The sequence below is a fragment of the Macaca fascicularis genome, chromosome 7 (genome assembly GCF_037993035.2).
Source record: "Macaca fascicularis isolate 582-1 chromosome 7, T2T-MFA8v1.1".
Classification (NCBI taxonomy): domain Eukaryota; kingdom Metazoa; phylum Chordata; class Mammalia; order Primates; family Cercopithecidae; genus Macaca; species Macaca fascicularis.
In genome coordinates, this window is record NC_088381.1 from 10,023,616 (window position 1) to 10,038,426 (window position 14,811).

General features: G+C 42.5%; 1 protein-coding gene across 7 annotated transcripts in view; it reads left to right on the forward strand.

Moving 5' to 3' along the window:
• RYR3 (ryanodine receptor 3) overlaps positions 1–14,811 on the forward strand; it is a 566,003-nt gene that overhangs the window by 447,044 nt on the left and 104,148 nt on the right. For all 7 annotated transcript variants that reach the window (XM_005559076.5, XM_065547708.2, XM_065547709.2 and 4 more), the window contains exons 56-60: positions 991–1,066; positions 1,174–1,297; positions 6,389–6,504; positions 7,646–7,713; positions 8,717–8,838. In XM_005559076.5, coding sequence (XP_005559133.3) covers positions 991–1,066; positions 1,174–1,297; positions 6,389–6,504; positions 7,646–7,713; positions 8,717–8,838 — 506 coding nt within the window. The remainder of the gene's footprint in view (positions 1–990; positions 1,067–1,173; positions 1,298–6,388; positions 6,505–7,645; positions 7,714–8,716; positions 8,839–14,811) is intronic.

Genomic DNA, 14,811 nt, shown 5'->3' on the forward strand with positions numbered 1-14,811 from the left:
AAATAGTTGTTATGCTATATTGTTTGGAGAATAATGACAAGAAAAAAGTCTGTACACGTTCAGTACAGACACATTTTTTTCCAAATATTTTCAAGCTACAATTGGTGGAATCCGCAGATGCAGAACTCACGGTTAAGGAAGGCTGACTATACTGTGTCAAAACCCAAAATAAATAAGACAACTAGGACAAAATCTGTGAAACTTAGCGCCTCAGTGGAGGTGTTTGCTGGTATCATTGTAAGGCCTCCAAAACATAAGGACAACCCACACGTCCCATAGTGGGTTGCTGGAGCGCCCTGTGATGGTGCAGGCAGCCAGTCACTGCAGGATAGGGATGTGAGACCAAGGGGTTGAAACTGAAAGCCCATTGCTCCCCTCCTATACACATTGGTGGCTGTGCCTGCCCTAGCCTGGGGCGCTCACTCCTCTGGAAGTCCATCAGACCAGCCCCTTGGACCTTAGAGAAAGTTTCTTTCCAAAGTACATCCTTCATTCTAAGTCACTGTTTTACAAGCCTTACAAAGATGGATTCTACTAGAGAAATCTTATTTACAGCACTTTCCTTTAAGACGTGATTATTTTTAGTTTGTTAAGCTACAGGCTTTCAAGGGTTCTAGACTTTTCTTGGCCCGCACTCCCAACTCCCCATCTGAGGTCAGGGGTACAATACTAAGCAGCTGTGAAAAATGACGTGCTGCCAGCATGCAGGTTCAAGCGGAAATGGATGTTTCTCCTAAATGCATCAAGCTGCCAGAATAATAAGTTACAAGGGAAGGAGAGAGTTAGAAATTGTTTTCTGTGTGTATGGGAAGATAGGAAACGAATGAGGTACATAAGCACAGAATCATTAATGATGGGAGGCCCTTGGCTCTGTGCTGTTAGTGTTCAGTGGGGTGCTGTTCCCGAGGCTGCCTGAGATAGCCCAGCAGCTATGAAGCTAGCTTGCCTGCTTACTTTCTCTTTGACTTGGCTCTTCTTGGTGGGACACAGGGAATGGTGGAGGTCGTGGCTGAGAACTATCACAATATCTGGGCCAAGAAGAAGAAGCTGGAGCTGGAGAGCAAAGGTGAGTGAGATTCACGGCATCCCCTAAGGAAGCTGAACCGGGGCGGGTATGGTCTCCCAGAAGTGCAAAGGAAGAGCCAAATGTCACCTCTCACCTTACTGACCCAGGTGGTGGCAGTCACCCTCTTCTGGTACCATATGACACCTTGACTGCCAAAGAAAAGTTCAAGGACCGGGAGAAGGCACAGGACCTGTTTAAGTTCCTCCAAGTGAATGGCGTCATAGTTTCCAGGTAAGTCACCTTCCATGTGATGTTAGTGGGACAGGGCTGTGGGTGTGGCCTCTGCCTCCCCAGGTATTTAATTACCTGCCTACAAAACCCATCCAAGTAAGGAGAATAGTTGAGTCTTTTAAAATGAGAACACTTTTATTTGGGAACATGAAGCCCTCCTTTTTTTTTTGACATAAGCAGAAATGTTAGGTATTAATTTTTAAAGATCAGTGACAAAGAATTATTACAAATTATACCTACATACCTTAAACATTTCATTGTAACTTAAAATATATAAAAATGCATTCGTTCGTAAATCTTGTGCTATGGGCCAAGGCTCTTTCTTTGTATATTCTCTTTATTGGCGTTATAAACGACATCCATAATACAACCTCAAAGTTTTGGAATTTGGGCTTCTTTAAAGAACGGTGATAATTTGCAGCACATGATAACAGTGTACATGCAGTGCCCTAGATTTTTTATTATTATTATTCTTTAAGTTCTGGGGTACATATGCAGAATGTGCAGGTTTGTTACATAGGTATACATGTGCCATGGTGGTTTGCTACACCCATCAACCTGTCATCTACATTTGGTTTTTTTCCTAATGCTATCCTTCCCCTAGCTCCTCACCCGCCAACAGGCCCCAGTGTGTGATGTTCCCCTCCCTGTGTCCATGTGTTCTCGTTGATCATCTCCCACTTATGAGTGAGAGCATGTTTGGTTTGGGTTTTCTGTTTGGTTTTCAGTCCTTGTGTTAGTTTGCTGAGAATGATGGTTTCCAGCATTATCCATGTCCCTGCAAAGGACATGAAGTCATCCCTTTTTTATGGCTGTGTAGTGTTCTATGGTGTATATGTGCCACATTTTCTTTATCCAGTCTGTCATTGATGGGCATTTGGGTTGGTTCCAAGTCTTTGCTATTGTGAACAGTGCAACAATAAAGATACGTGTTCATGTGTCTTTATAGTAGAGTAATTTATAATCTTTTGGGTATATACCCAGTAATGGGATTGCTGGATCAAATGGTATTTCTAGTTCTAGATCCTTGAGGAATTGCCACACAGTCTTCCACAATGGTTGAACTAATTTACACTCCCACCAACAGTGTAAAAGCATCCCTATTTCTCCACATCCTCTCCAGCATCTGTTGTTTCCTGACTTTTTAATTATCGCCATTCTAACTGGCGTGAAATGGTATCTCATTGTGGTTTTGATTTGCATTTCTCTAATGACCAGTGATAACAAACTTTTTTTTTGTATGTTTTTTGGCTTCATAAATGTCTTCTTTTGAAAAGTACCTGTTCAAGGCCTTTGCCCAGTTTTTGATGAGGTTGTTTTTTTTCTTGTAAATTTGTTTAAACTCCTTGTATCCTGGATATTAGCCCTTTGTCAGATGGATAGATTGCAAAAATGTTCTCCCATTCTGTAGGCTGCCTGTTCACTCTGATGATAGTTACTTTTGCTCTGCAGAAGTTCTTTGGTTTAATTAGACCTCATTTGTCAATTTTGGCTTTGTTGCCATTGCTTTTGATATTTTAGTCTTGAAGTCTTTGCCCATGCCTATGTCCTGAATGGTATTGCCTAGGTTTTCTTCTAGGGTTTTTATGATTTTAGGTCTTATGTTTAAGTCTTTAATCCATCTTGAGTTAATTTCTGCATAAGGTGTAAGGAAGGGGTCCACTTTTAGTTTTCTGCATATGGGTAGCCAGTTTTCTCAACACCATTTATTAAATAGGAAATCCTTTCCCCATTGCTTGTTTTTGTCAGGTTTGTCAAAGATCAGATGGTTGTAGATGTGTGACGTTATTTCTGAGGCCTCCATTCTATTCGTTTGGTCTATATATCTGTTTTGGTACCAGTACCATGCTGTTTTTGTTACTGTAGCCTTGTAGTATAGTTTGAAGTTAGGTAGCATGGTGGCTCCAGCTTTGTTCTTTTGGCTTAGGATTGTCTTGGCTATACAGGCTCTTTTTTGGTTTCATACGAAATTTAAAGTAGTTTTTTCTAATTCTGTGAAGAAAGACAATGGTAGCTTGATGGGAATAGCATTAAATCTATAAATTACTTTGGGCAGTATGGCCATTTTCTCAATATCAATTCTTCCTATTCATGAGCATGGAATGTTTTTCCATTTGCTTGTGTCCTCTCTTATTTTGTTGAGCAGTGATTTGTAGTTCTCCTTGAAGAGGTCCTTCACATCCCTTGTAAGTTTTATTCCTAGGTATTTTACTCTCTTTGTAGCAATTGTGAATAGGAATTCACTCGTGATTTGGCTCTCTGTTTGTCTGTTATTGGTGTATAGGAATGCTTGTGATTTTTGCAAATTGATTTTTTATCCTGAGGCTTTGCTGAAGTTATCAACTTAAGGAGATTTTTGGGCTGAGTCGATGGGGTTTCTAAATATACAATCATGTCATCTGCAAACAGAGATAAATTGACTTCCTCTTTTCCTAATTGAATACCCTTTATTTCTTTCTCTGACCTGATTGCCCTGGCCAGAATTTCCAGTAATACATTGAATAAGAGTGGTGAGAGATGGCATCCTTGTCTTGTGCCTGTTTTCAAAGGGAATGCTTCGCGTTTTTGCCCGTTGGCTGTGGGTTTGTCATACATAGCTCTCATTTGATATCTTATTTGATATTGGCTGTGGGTTTGTCATAAATAGCTCTTACTATTTTGAGATACGTTCCATCAATACCTAGTTTATTGAGAGTTTTTAGCATGAAGGGTGATGAATTTTATTGAAGGCCTTTTCTGCGTCTATTGAGATAATCATGTGGTTTTGTCGTTGGTTCTGTTATGTGGAGGATTACGTAGTACCCTAGATATTTTTAAGATATCCTCCCTTATCTTTGACGGTTGTCTCACCCATACCTAATTCAAAAATTACATATTTGGAAGCTTGCAATTGCAGGTCTTTACAAAATATGCATCTTAGTTTTTATAGAATCAGCAGTTCTCTTCATACTTTTATTTTGTTTTATATGATATCTTATTAAATTACATAGTAATAATAGCAAGCATAACTGGCATAAACAGTCTTGGAACGAAGAGAATTGATTCTTATGAAGATACAACTTCACTGGAGAGATTGAATGCATCATGATGTCCTAAGATGTTTTATCTCAAACTTACATAAGTCAAAATCATCTAGATGAATGTTTTATATAGGATGGCGTTGGCTGCTCGAGTCTTAAAGTCAGACTGTTTTCTGCCTGGTCTAATGGTGCTGGTGGGCTGTGCTATGTAGGATTATGCTTACTGAGTTCTTTGTCAAATGAAAAGCCAGTGTTTTTATTCCGATATAGCCATTCTTCCTAAAAGAAACATTTGCTGAGCAAGCTGCTGTTTCTTCTAGTTTCCTACAGAATGTTTGCCATTGAATGGCAAAAATAAAAATAAAAATCTATACAAAACAATTCTATTGTATCTCATATGAAAAAAAATAACAAGACATATTTGCCATGTTGTCGAGCAGGGAAGGTCAGGCAGCAGGAGATAGCCTCCGGGGAAGCATTCGAGATAGACTCCCGTCGTCATTTTAATCCTGTTCTTAACACCAAGATGAATCTGTGGTGTGATTTGCTGATAAATAGCTTGCTCACAGAAATGAAAAATTCCCATTTACTGTAATGATAAAGGAAGTCAAGGAGATAGGAGGAAATCAAGAAGAAAGATAATTGAATTCAGCAAACATATCCGAACCAGTTGTCTACCACGTGCCAGACCCTGTGGTAGGAATTTGGATGCACAGGTGATCAAGCGAGGTCCCTGTAGCCAAGGAGAAATCCTGGCTTCCCCGCTCTCCTGCTCAGACCCGTTCTGTCTTCGGCTTCCCCATCACTCCACGGCAAACCATTCTTCTACCTTCTCAAGCAAACAACCTTGACTCCTCTTTTTCTCCCAATCTACACCCAATCCTTCAGGAAATCCTGCCAGTTTTACCTTTAAAATATACCCAGAGGCTGGGCGTGGTGGCTCACGCCCATAATCCCAGCACTTTGGGAGGCCGAGGCAAGTGGATCACCTGAGGTCAGGAGTTCAAGACCAGCCTGGCCAAGATGGTGAAACACCATCTCTACTAAAAATACAAAAAATTAGCCAGGCATGATGGCACATGCCTGTAATCTCAGCTACTCGGGAGGCTGAGGCAGATAATTGCTTGAACCCGGGAGACGGAGGTTGCAGTGAGCCGAGATCATGTCACTGCACTCCAGCCTGGGCGACAGAGTGAGACTGCGTCTCAAAAATAAAATACCCAGAATTTGACCACTTCTCACCCACTTCATGCTGTCCTCATCCTCCTGCCTGTGTTCTCTGCTTCTGTACTTGCCTCACCACGATGGTCAGTTTTAAACACAGCAACCAGAGTGATCCTGTTATGATGCAAGTCGTATCATGTCACTTCTCTATTCACAACTTCTAATAGCTTCCCTTCTCACTCAGAGCAAAAGCAAAATTCTAAGGATGGCCTATAGGGACGTACGTGATTGTCCCCACTTCCTACCCCATACCCCTCTAACCTTCAACACAACATGCGTTCTCCTGCCTCAGGACCTTTGCACTGTCTCTTTGCCCCACCTTGAGAACTCTTTCTCCAGATGTCCATATGGCTCACCTCCTCATCTTCTTCAAGCCTTTAATGCAGCATCAGTCTCCAAGTGAGACCAAGCCTGACTACCCTATTTAACACTTCAGTCCGTTAAACCCTCACTCCCCCAGTTCTGGACTTTTTCATTCTGCTTTAATTTTTCTTTTACTCACAAAATGTGTTAACTTCTAAGATTCCATCTAATTTGTATTTTGTTTTTGTCTGTTTACAGCTAGCATGTAAATTCTTTCCATAAAAGCAGAGATTTTTTGCTTTCCCCTCAGACATCCCCAGCTCAGTACTCATTGTATGCATGATAAAGGTCTTTCTGAAAAATCTGTGCTCACACAGGCAGGTTCCAAGTGACAGGGGAAATCAGTCAAATGATGAGTCATGTCACTACGCCAGAATAACCACTAGCATTTGGAAATTAAATTTAACACTGGTAGGACTGGTGGTGCACCTGAGTGACATGGTTGTGTCTGTTACTTCCTGGGGTCTGTCCATGTCCAACGCAGGGGTATGAAGGATATGGAGCTCGATGCCTCCTCCATGGAAAAGAGGTTTGCCTATAAGTTCTTGAAGAAGATCCTGAAATACGTTGATTCGGCACAAGAATTTATTGCCCATTTAGGTAAGTATCATTATGAAATATCCCAAAAGAATTCAGTATTCTTTTATCAAGAAATAATCCTTTCAGACTGTAACTTTTTATGATTGATTTAGATGCATGATTTTAGGGGGAAAACAGTGGCTGAGATTTTCCCCCCACTTTAAAAAAAATCAATCCAGCCGGGCGCAGTGGCTCACACCTGTAATCCCAGCTCTTTGGGAGGCCGAGGCGGGAGGATCACGAGGTCAAAAGATGGAGACCGTCCTGGCCAACATAGTGAAACCCCATCTCTACTAAAAATACAAAACAATTAGCTGAGCGTGGTGGTGTGTGCCTGTAGTCGCAGCTACTCGGGAGGCTGAGGCAGGAGAATCACTTGAACCCAGGAGGCAAAGGTTGCAGTGAGCCAAGATCGCGCCACTGCACTCCAGCCTGGTGACAGAGTAAGATTCTATCTCAAAAAAAAAAAAAAAGAAAGAAAAAAAAAAACTCCTTAGTTTTTTTAGTGGAGTGATTGAACCTTTTGTCATTTTTTCACTCAACTTATCCTATTTTAAGTTTCCTGTTGTCTTGCTTTATGACTGTGGACATATGACTCAACCTCTCTGAAGCTGCTCTCTTTTTTTTTTTTTTTTTTTTTCCTGAGATGGAGTTTTGCTCTTGTTGCCCAGACTGGAGTGCAGTGGCACAGTCTCGGCTCACAGCAACTTCTGCCTCCCGGGTGCAAGCAATTCTTCTGCCTCAGCCTCCCAAGTAGCTGGGATTACAGGTGCCTGCCACCACACCTGCCTGGCTAATTTTTGTATTTTTAGTAGAGATGGGGTTTTACCATGTTGTCCAGGCTGGTGTCGAACTCCTGACCTTAAGTGGTCCACCTGCTTCAGCCTCCCAAAGTGTTGGGATTACAGGTGTGAGCCATCACACCCAGGCTTGAAGCTGCTTTCTGATTGTTAAAGTAGACAAAAGGGTAGTGAAACAGCTTAAAGAATTGACACAAGAAATAACTAACCAGCACAGTTGTAAAGTACGTTGTAAAATATATTTTGTGAAATCAGATAGCCTTTTTTAATAGCCTTTAGGAAAGTGGCTCTGTTTCTAAAATGTTGTGACCGATTTGTACTTTGTAACTCTGGCCAACTCTGTGTTACCTGTGTCTTTGTAGAAGCCATTGTCAGCAGTGGGAAAACTGAAAAGTCTCCTCATGACCAGGAGATCAAATTCTTTGCCAAAGTAAGTGGCCCTGCACTTAATCAAGTTACTTTCTTCTTAGGATCTCTACTATTTAGGAAACAGGTTAAGCGGATCCAATGAAGATATCTAAAACTCCAGTGGCTTCAGTGAGGTGCATGTATATTTCTCTGTTGTTTGACAGTCCCAAGGGAGGCTGGCAGTCCAAAGAGGTATGCAGCCTGCCTAGCCCCACACCATCACCCAGGAATCCAGGTTCTTCCTGTCTTGGCTACTCCACCATCTCCAGAAGTGTGGCCTGTGTGCGTGGTTCAACAGGCTCACCTGCACGGCATCTGTGGGAAAGGGAAAAGGAGAAGGGAAGGCAAGCTGTTGCTTTTTAAAAGTTCTATCCCAATGGCTAGAACTTGTCATCTCTCACCTTACTGACCCCTCGAATGCCAAGGAAAAGTTCAGGGACCAGGAAAAGGCACAGGACCTGTTTAAGTTCCATTCGAGCTTCATCTAACTGCAAGGGAGACTGGGTGATACATTTTCTACCTGGGTGGCTCTATACCCAGCTAAAACACGGTGGGATTCTGTTGCCAAAAGGAAGAAGGGGAGAATGAATTTGGGTGCTAGTTAGCAGTCTCTTCCATACAGCCCTACTCAGAGGACTAAAGGCACAGAAGGGCTTGAGTTGCCTTGCTCTGAGAAGCAGACAGAATGCTTGAGGCTAGTGGCACTAAGCCATGCCTCTTGGATGTAGTGCTCAGTAAGCCCTATCTGAGTGCACCTGTCCCATAGGACTCCTCTGCAAATGCGCACACATTTCTTTGGGCCCTTAGTCCATGACTGTCTCCTTTTACATACCCCCAAGGACTCTGGTTTGAGGCATAGAAAAGGAAAATGTGATGGAAACTGGGACCGAAGGGGTAGAATTTCCTGGAAATCACAGGACGAGGGTTCAGAGGCTTTTCACTCACTGAAAATAAACACTTTTAAATGAACCAAATGAAGAGTTATGGATAACTTCCTAGAAGTTGATTTGTGGTGGGTTTTCCAGGTTCTCCTCCCGCTGGTTGACCAGTACTTCACCAATCATCGCCTCTACTTCTTGTCATCCCCTCTGAAGCCCCTTAGCAGCAGTGGATACGCCTCTCATAAGGAGAAAGAAATGGTGGCCAGGTGAGTCTCCAAGATACAGAGAAGGTTATGGTGCTGATTACAATTTACTTAAAATGCCAGGTTCCTGTGGACTACAAAGTGAGTCTGTTGGAGAAATGAAACAGGCTGATGTCTTGGTTTGTCATCTTGGTTTTGAAAGAAACTATATTCATACAAATCTGAATTATTTCAGCAACTACATGAGGTATATTATGTGGGAATACCTGTGGGGCTTGCGAAAGATTTATATACTTAAATCAACATTGGGACAGAGTTTAAGATGGCCGAATAGGAACAGCTCTGGTCTGCAGCTCCCAGTGAGACCAGCACAGAAGGAGAGTGATTTCTGCTTTTCCAACTGAGGTACCCAGTTCATTTCATTGGGACTGGTTAGACAGTGGGTGCAGCCCACATACGGCAAGCCGAAGCAGGGTGGGGCGTCACCTCACCCAGGAAGTGCATGGGTCGGGGAACTCCCTCCCCTAGCCAAGGGGAAGCCATGAGGGACTGTGCCATGACGAACAGTGCATTTCGGCCCAGATACTACGCTTTTCCCATGGTCTTTGCAACCTGCAGACCAGGAGATTCCCTCAGGTGCCTATATCACCAGGGCCCTGGGTTTCAAGCACAAAACTGGGCAGTCATTTGGGCAGACACCCAGCTGGCTGCAGTTTTTTTTTCATACCCCAGTGGTGCCTGGAATGCTGATGAGACAGAACTGTTCACTCCCCTGGAAAGGGGGTGAAGCCAGAAAGCCAAGTGGACTTGCTCAGCGAATCCCACACCCACGGAACCCAACAAGCTAAGATCCACTGGCTTGAAATTCTTGCTGCCAGCACAACAGTCTGAAGTCGACCTGGGACACTCGAGCTTGACTGGGGGAGAGGCGTCCACCATTACTGAGACTTGAGTAGGCCGTTTTCCCCTCACAGTGTAAACAAAGCCACCAGGAAGTTCTAACTGGGTGCGGAACACACCACAGCAGGGCAAAGCTGCTGTAGCCAGACTGCCTTTCTAGATTTCTCCTCTCTGGGCAGGGCATCACTGAAAGAAAGGCAGCAACGCCAATCAGGGGTTTATAGATAAAACTCCCACATCCCTGGGACAGAGCACCTGGGGGAAGGGGCAGCTGTGGGTGCAGCCTCAGCAGACTTAAAAGTTCCTGCCTGCTGGCTCTGAACATAGCAGAGGATCTCCCAGCACAGCACTCGAGCTCTGCTAAGGGACAGACTGCCTCCTCAAGTGTGTCCCTGAGCCTCGTGCCCCGTGATGGGAGACACTTCCCAGCAGGGGTCAACAGATACCTCATAGAGGAGAGCTCCAGCTGGCATCCATCAGGTGCCCCTATGGGACAAAGCTTCCAGAGGAAGGAGCAGGCTGCAATATTTGCTGTTCTGCAGCCTCTGCTGGTGATACCCAGGCAAACAGAGTCTGGAGTGAACCTCCAGCAAACTCCAGCAGACCTGCAGCAGAGAGGCCTGACTGTTAGAAGGAAAACTAACAAATAGAAAGCAATAGCATCAACATCAACAAAAAGGACATCCATTCATAAGCTCCATCCAAAGGTCACCAACATCAAAGACCAAAGGTAGATAAATCCACGAAGATGAGGAAAAACCAGCACAGAAAAAGCTGAAAATCCCAGAAACCAGAATGCCTCTTCTCCTCCAAAGGATCACAACCCCTCACGAGCAAGTGAACAAAATTGGACAGAGAATGAGTTTGACAAATTGACAGAAGTAGGCTTCAGAGGATGGGTAATAACAAACTCCTCCAGCCTGAAGGAGTATGTTCTAACCCAATGCAAGGAAGCTAAGAACTTGATAAAAAGAGGAATTGCTAACTAGAATAACCAGTTTAGAGAAGAACATAAATGACCTGATGGAGCTGAAAATCACAGCACGAGAACTCAGTGAAGCATACACAAGTATCAATATCTGAATCAATCAAGCCGAAGAAAGGATATCAGAGATTGAAGATCAACTGAATGAAATAAAGCATAAAGACAGGATAGGAGGAAAAAAAAAGAATGAAAAGGAATGAACAAGGCCTCCAAGAAATATGGGACTATGTGAAAAGACCAAATCTACGTTTGATTGGTGTACCTGAAAGTGACAGGGAGAATGGAACCAAGCTGGAAAACACTCTTCAGGATATCATTCAGAACTTCCGCAACCTAGCAAGAAAGGCCAACATTCAAATTCAGGAAATACAGAGAACACCACAAAGATCCTCCTCAAGAAGAGCAACCCAAGACACATAATCATCAGATTCACCAAGGTTGAAATGAAGGAAAAAATGTTAAGGACAGCCAGAGAGAAAGGTTGGGTTATCCACAAAGGGAAGCCCATCAGACTAATAGCAGATCTCTCTGCAGAAACTGTACAAGCCAGAAGAGGGTGGGGCCAATATTCAACATTCTTAAAAGAATTTTCAACCCAGAATTTCATATCCAGCCAAACTAAGCTTCATAACTAAAGGAGAAATAAAATCTTTCACAGACAAGCAAATGCTGAGGTATTTTGTCACCACCAGGCCTGCCTTACAAGAGCTCCTGAAGGAAGCACTAAACGTGGAAAGGAAAAACCAGTACCAGCCACTGCAAAAACATACCAAAATATAAAGACCATAGACACCATGAAGAAACTGCATCAACTGATGGGCAAAATAACCAGCTAGCATCATAATGACAGGATCAAATTTACACATAACAATATTAACCTTAAATGTAAATGGGCTAAATGGCCCAATTAAAAGACACAGACTGGCAAATCGGATAAAGAGTCAAGACCCATCAGTGTGCTGTACTCAGGAGACCCATCTCACATGCAAAGACATACATAGGCTCAAAATAAAGGGATGGAGGAATATTTACCAAGTAAATGGAAAGCAAAAAAAAGCAGGGATTGCAATCCTAGTCTCTGATAAAACAGACTTTAAACCAACAAAGATAAAAAAAACAAAAACAAAGGGCATTACATAATGGTAAACAGATCAATGCAACATGAAGAGCTGACTATCTTGAATGCATATGCATTCAGATTCATAAAGTAAGTTCTTAGAGACCTACAAAGAGACTTAGACTTCCACACAATAATAGTGGGAGACTTTAACACCCCACTGTCAATATTAGACCAAGAAGACAGAAAATTAACAAGAATATTCAGGACATGAACTAAGCTCTGGATCAAGTGGACTTAATAGACATCTACAGAATGCTCTGTTTGCAGGTAACACGATCCTATACTTAGGAAATGCCATCGACTCAGCCCAAAACCTCCTTAAGCTTGTGAGTAACTTCAGCAAAGTCTCAGGATACAAAATCAATGTGAAAAAATTAAAAGCATTCTTATACACCAATAATAGACAAACAAAGAGCCAAATCATGGGTGAACTCCCATTCACAATTGCATTTATTCTCACAAAGAGAACAAAAGACCAAGGAATACAACTTACAAGGGATGTGAAGGACTTCTTCAAGGAGAACTACAAACCACTGCCCAAGAAAATAAAAGAGGACACAAATGAGTGGAAAAAGATTTCATGCTCATGGATAGGAAGAATCAGTATCGTGAAGATGGCCATACTGCCCAAAGTAATTTATATATTCAATGCTATTCCCATCAAGCTCCCATTGTCTTCACAGAATTAGAAAAAACTACTTTAAACCTCATATGGAACCAAAAAACAGCCCGTATAGCCAAGACAGTCCTAAGCCAAAAGAACAAAGCTGGAGCCATCAAGCTACCTAACTTCAAACCAGTTTGAGACCAGCCTGGCCAACAGGATAAAACCCCGTCTCTACTAAAAATACAAGGCTACAGTAGCAAAAACAGCATGGTACTGGTACCAAAACAGATATATAGACCAAAGGAACAGAACGGAGACTTCAGAAATAACGCCACACATCTACAACCATCTGATCTTTGACAAACCTGACAAAAACAAGCAATGGGGAAAGGATTCCCTATTTAATAAATGGTGTTGAGAAAACTGGCTACCCATATGCAGAAAACTAAAAGTGGACCCCTTCCTTACACCTTATGCAGAAATTAACTCAAGATAGATTAAAGACTTAAACATAAGACTTAAAACCATAAAAACCCTAGAAGAAAACCTAGGCAATACCATTCAGGACATAGGCATGGGCAAAGACTTCATGAGTAAAACACTGAAAACAATGGCTACAATAGCCAAAATTGGCAAATGGGGTCTAAACTAAAGAGCTTCTCCACAGCAAAAGTAACTATCATCAGAGTGAACAGGCAGCCTACAGAATGGGAGAACATTTTTGCAATCTATCCATCTGACAAAGGGCTAATATCCAGAATCTACAAGGAACTTAAACAAATTTACAAGAAAAAAACAACCCCATCAAAAAGGGGGTGAAGGATATGAACAGACACTTTTCAAAAGAATGCATTTATGCAGCCAACAAACATATGAAAAAAGCTCATCATCACTGATCATTAGAGGAATGGAAATCAAAGCCACAATGAGATACCATCTCATACCAGTTAGAATGGCAATAATTAAAACGTCAGGAAGCCAGGCACGGTGGCTCATGCCTGTAATCCCAGCACTTTGGGGAGGCCAAGGCAGGCAGATCACGAGGTCAGGATGTTGAGACTATCCTGGCCAACATGATAAAACCCCATCTCTACTAAAGATACAAAAAATTAGCCAGGCATGGTGGCACATGCCTATAATCTCAGCTACTTGGGAGACTGAGGCAGGAAAATCGCTTGAACCTAGGAGGTGGAGGTTGCAGTGAGCCAAGATCGCACCATTGCACTCCAGCCTGAGTGACAGAGCGAGACTCCGACAAAAAAATAAAAATAAAAAAGAGGAAACAACAGATGCTGGAGAGGATGTGGAAAAGTAAGAATGCTTTTACACTGTTGGTGGGAGTGTAAATTAGTTCAACCATTGTGGAAGACAGTGTGGTGATTTCTTAAGGATCTAGAACCAGAAATACCATTTGACCCAGCAATCCCATTACTGGGTATATACCCAAAGGATTATAATCATTCTACTATAAAGACACATGCACACGTACGTTTATTGAGGCACTGTTCACAATAGCAAAGACTTGGAACAAACCAAAATGTCCATCAATGATAGACTAGATAAAGAAGATGTGGCACATACACACCATGGAATACTATGCAGCCATAAAAAGAATGAGTTCATGTTCTTTGCAGAGACATGGATGAAGCTGGAAACCATCATTCTCAGCAAACTGTCACAAGATCAGAAAACCAAACACCACATGTTCTCACTCATAAGTGGGAGTTGAACAATGAGAACACATGGACACAGGGAGGGGAACATCACAAACCGGGGCCTGTCGGGGGGTGGGAGGCAAGTGGAGGGATAGCATTAGGAGAAATACCTAATGTAGATGACAGGCTGATGGGTGCAGCAAACCACCATGGCACGTGTATACCTATGTAACAAACCTGTACATTCTGCACATGTATCCCAGAACTTAAAGTATAATTTAAAAAAAACAAAAACAAAAAAACAACAGCTGTCCTGAGACAACATTGAGAAGAAGGCAAAGATCATTCTGAAGCTTGGGAAAAGTGGACACATAACATTGAGAATAAACAGCTGGACATTGCTTTCAATCCCATGCTTATCGAACTCTATAAGATTAAAACTTTTAAAAAGACTCAGATCGCCTGGGCACAGTGGCTCATGCCTGTAATCCCAGCACTTTGGGAGGCCAAGGCAGGTGGATCACAAGGTCAGGAGTTTGAGACCAGCCTGACCAACATGGTGAAACCCCGTCTATACTAAAAAATACAAAAATTAGCCTGGCGTGGTGCCACATGCCTGTAATCCCAGCTGATCAGGAGTCTAAGGCAGAATTGCTTGAACCTGGGAGACAGAGGTTGCAGCGAGCCAAGATCATGCCACCGCACTCCAGCCTGGGTGACAGAGCGAGACTTTGTCTCAAAAAAAAAAAAAAAAAAAAATCATACAAGT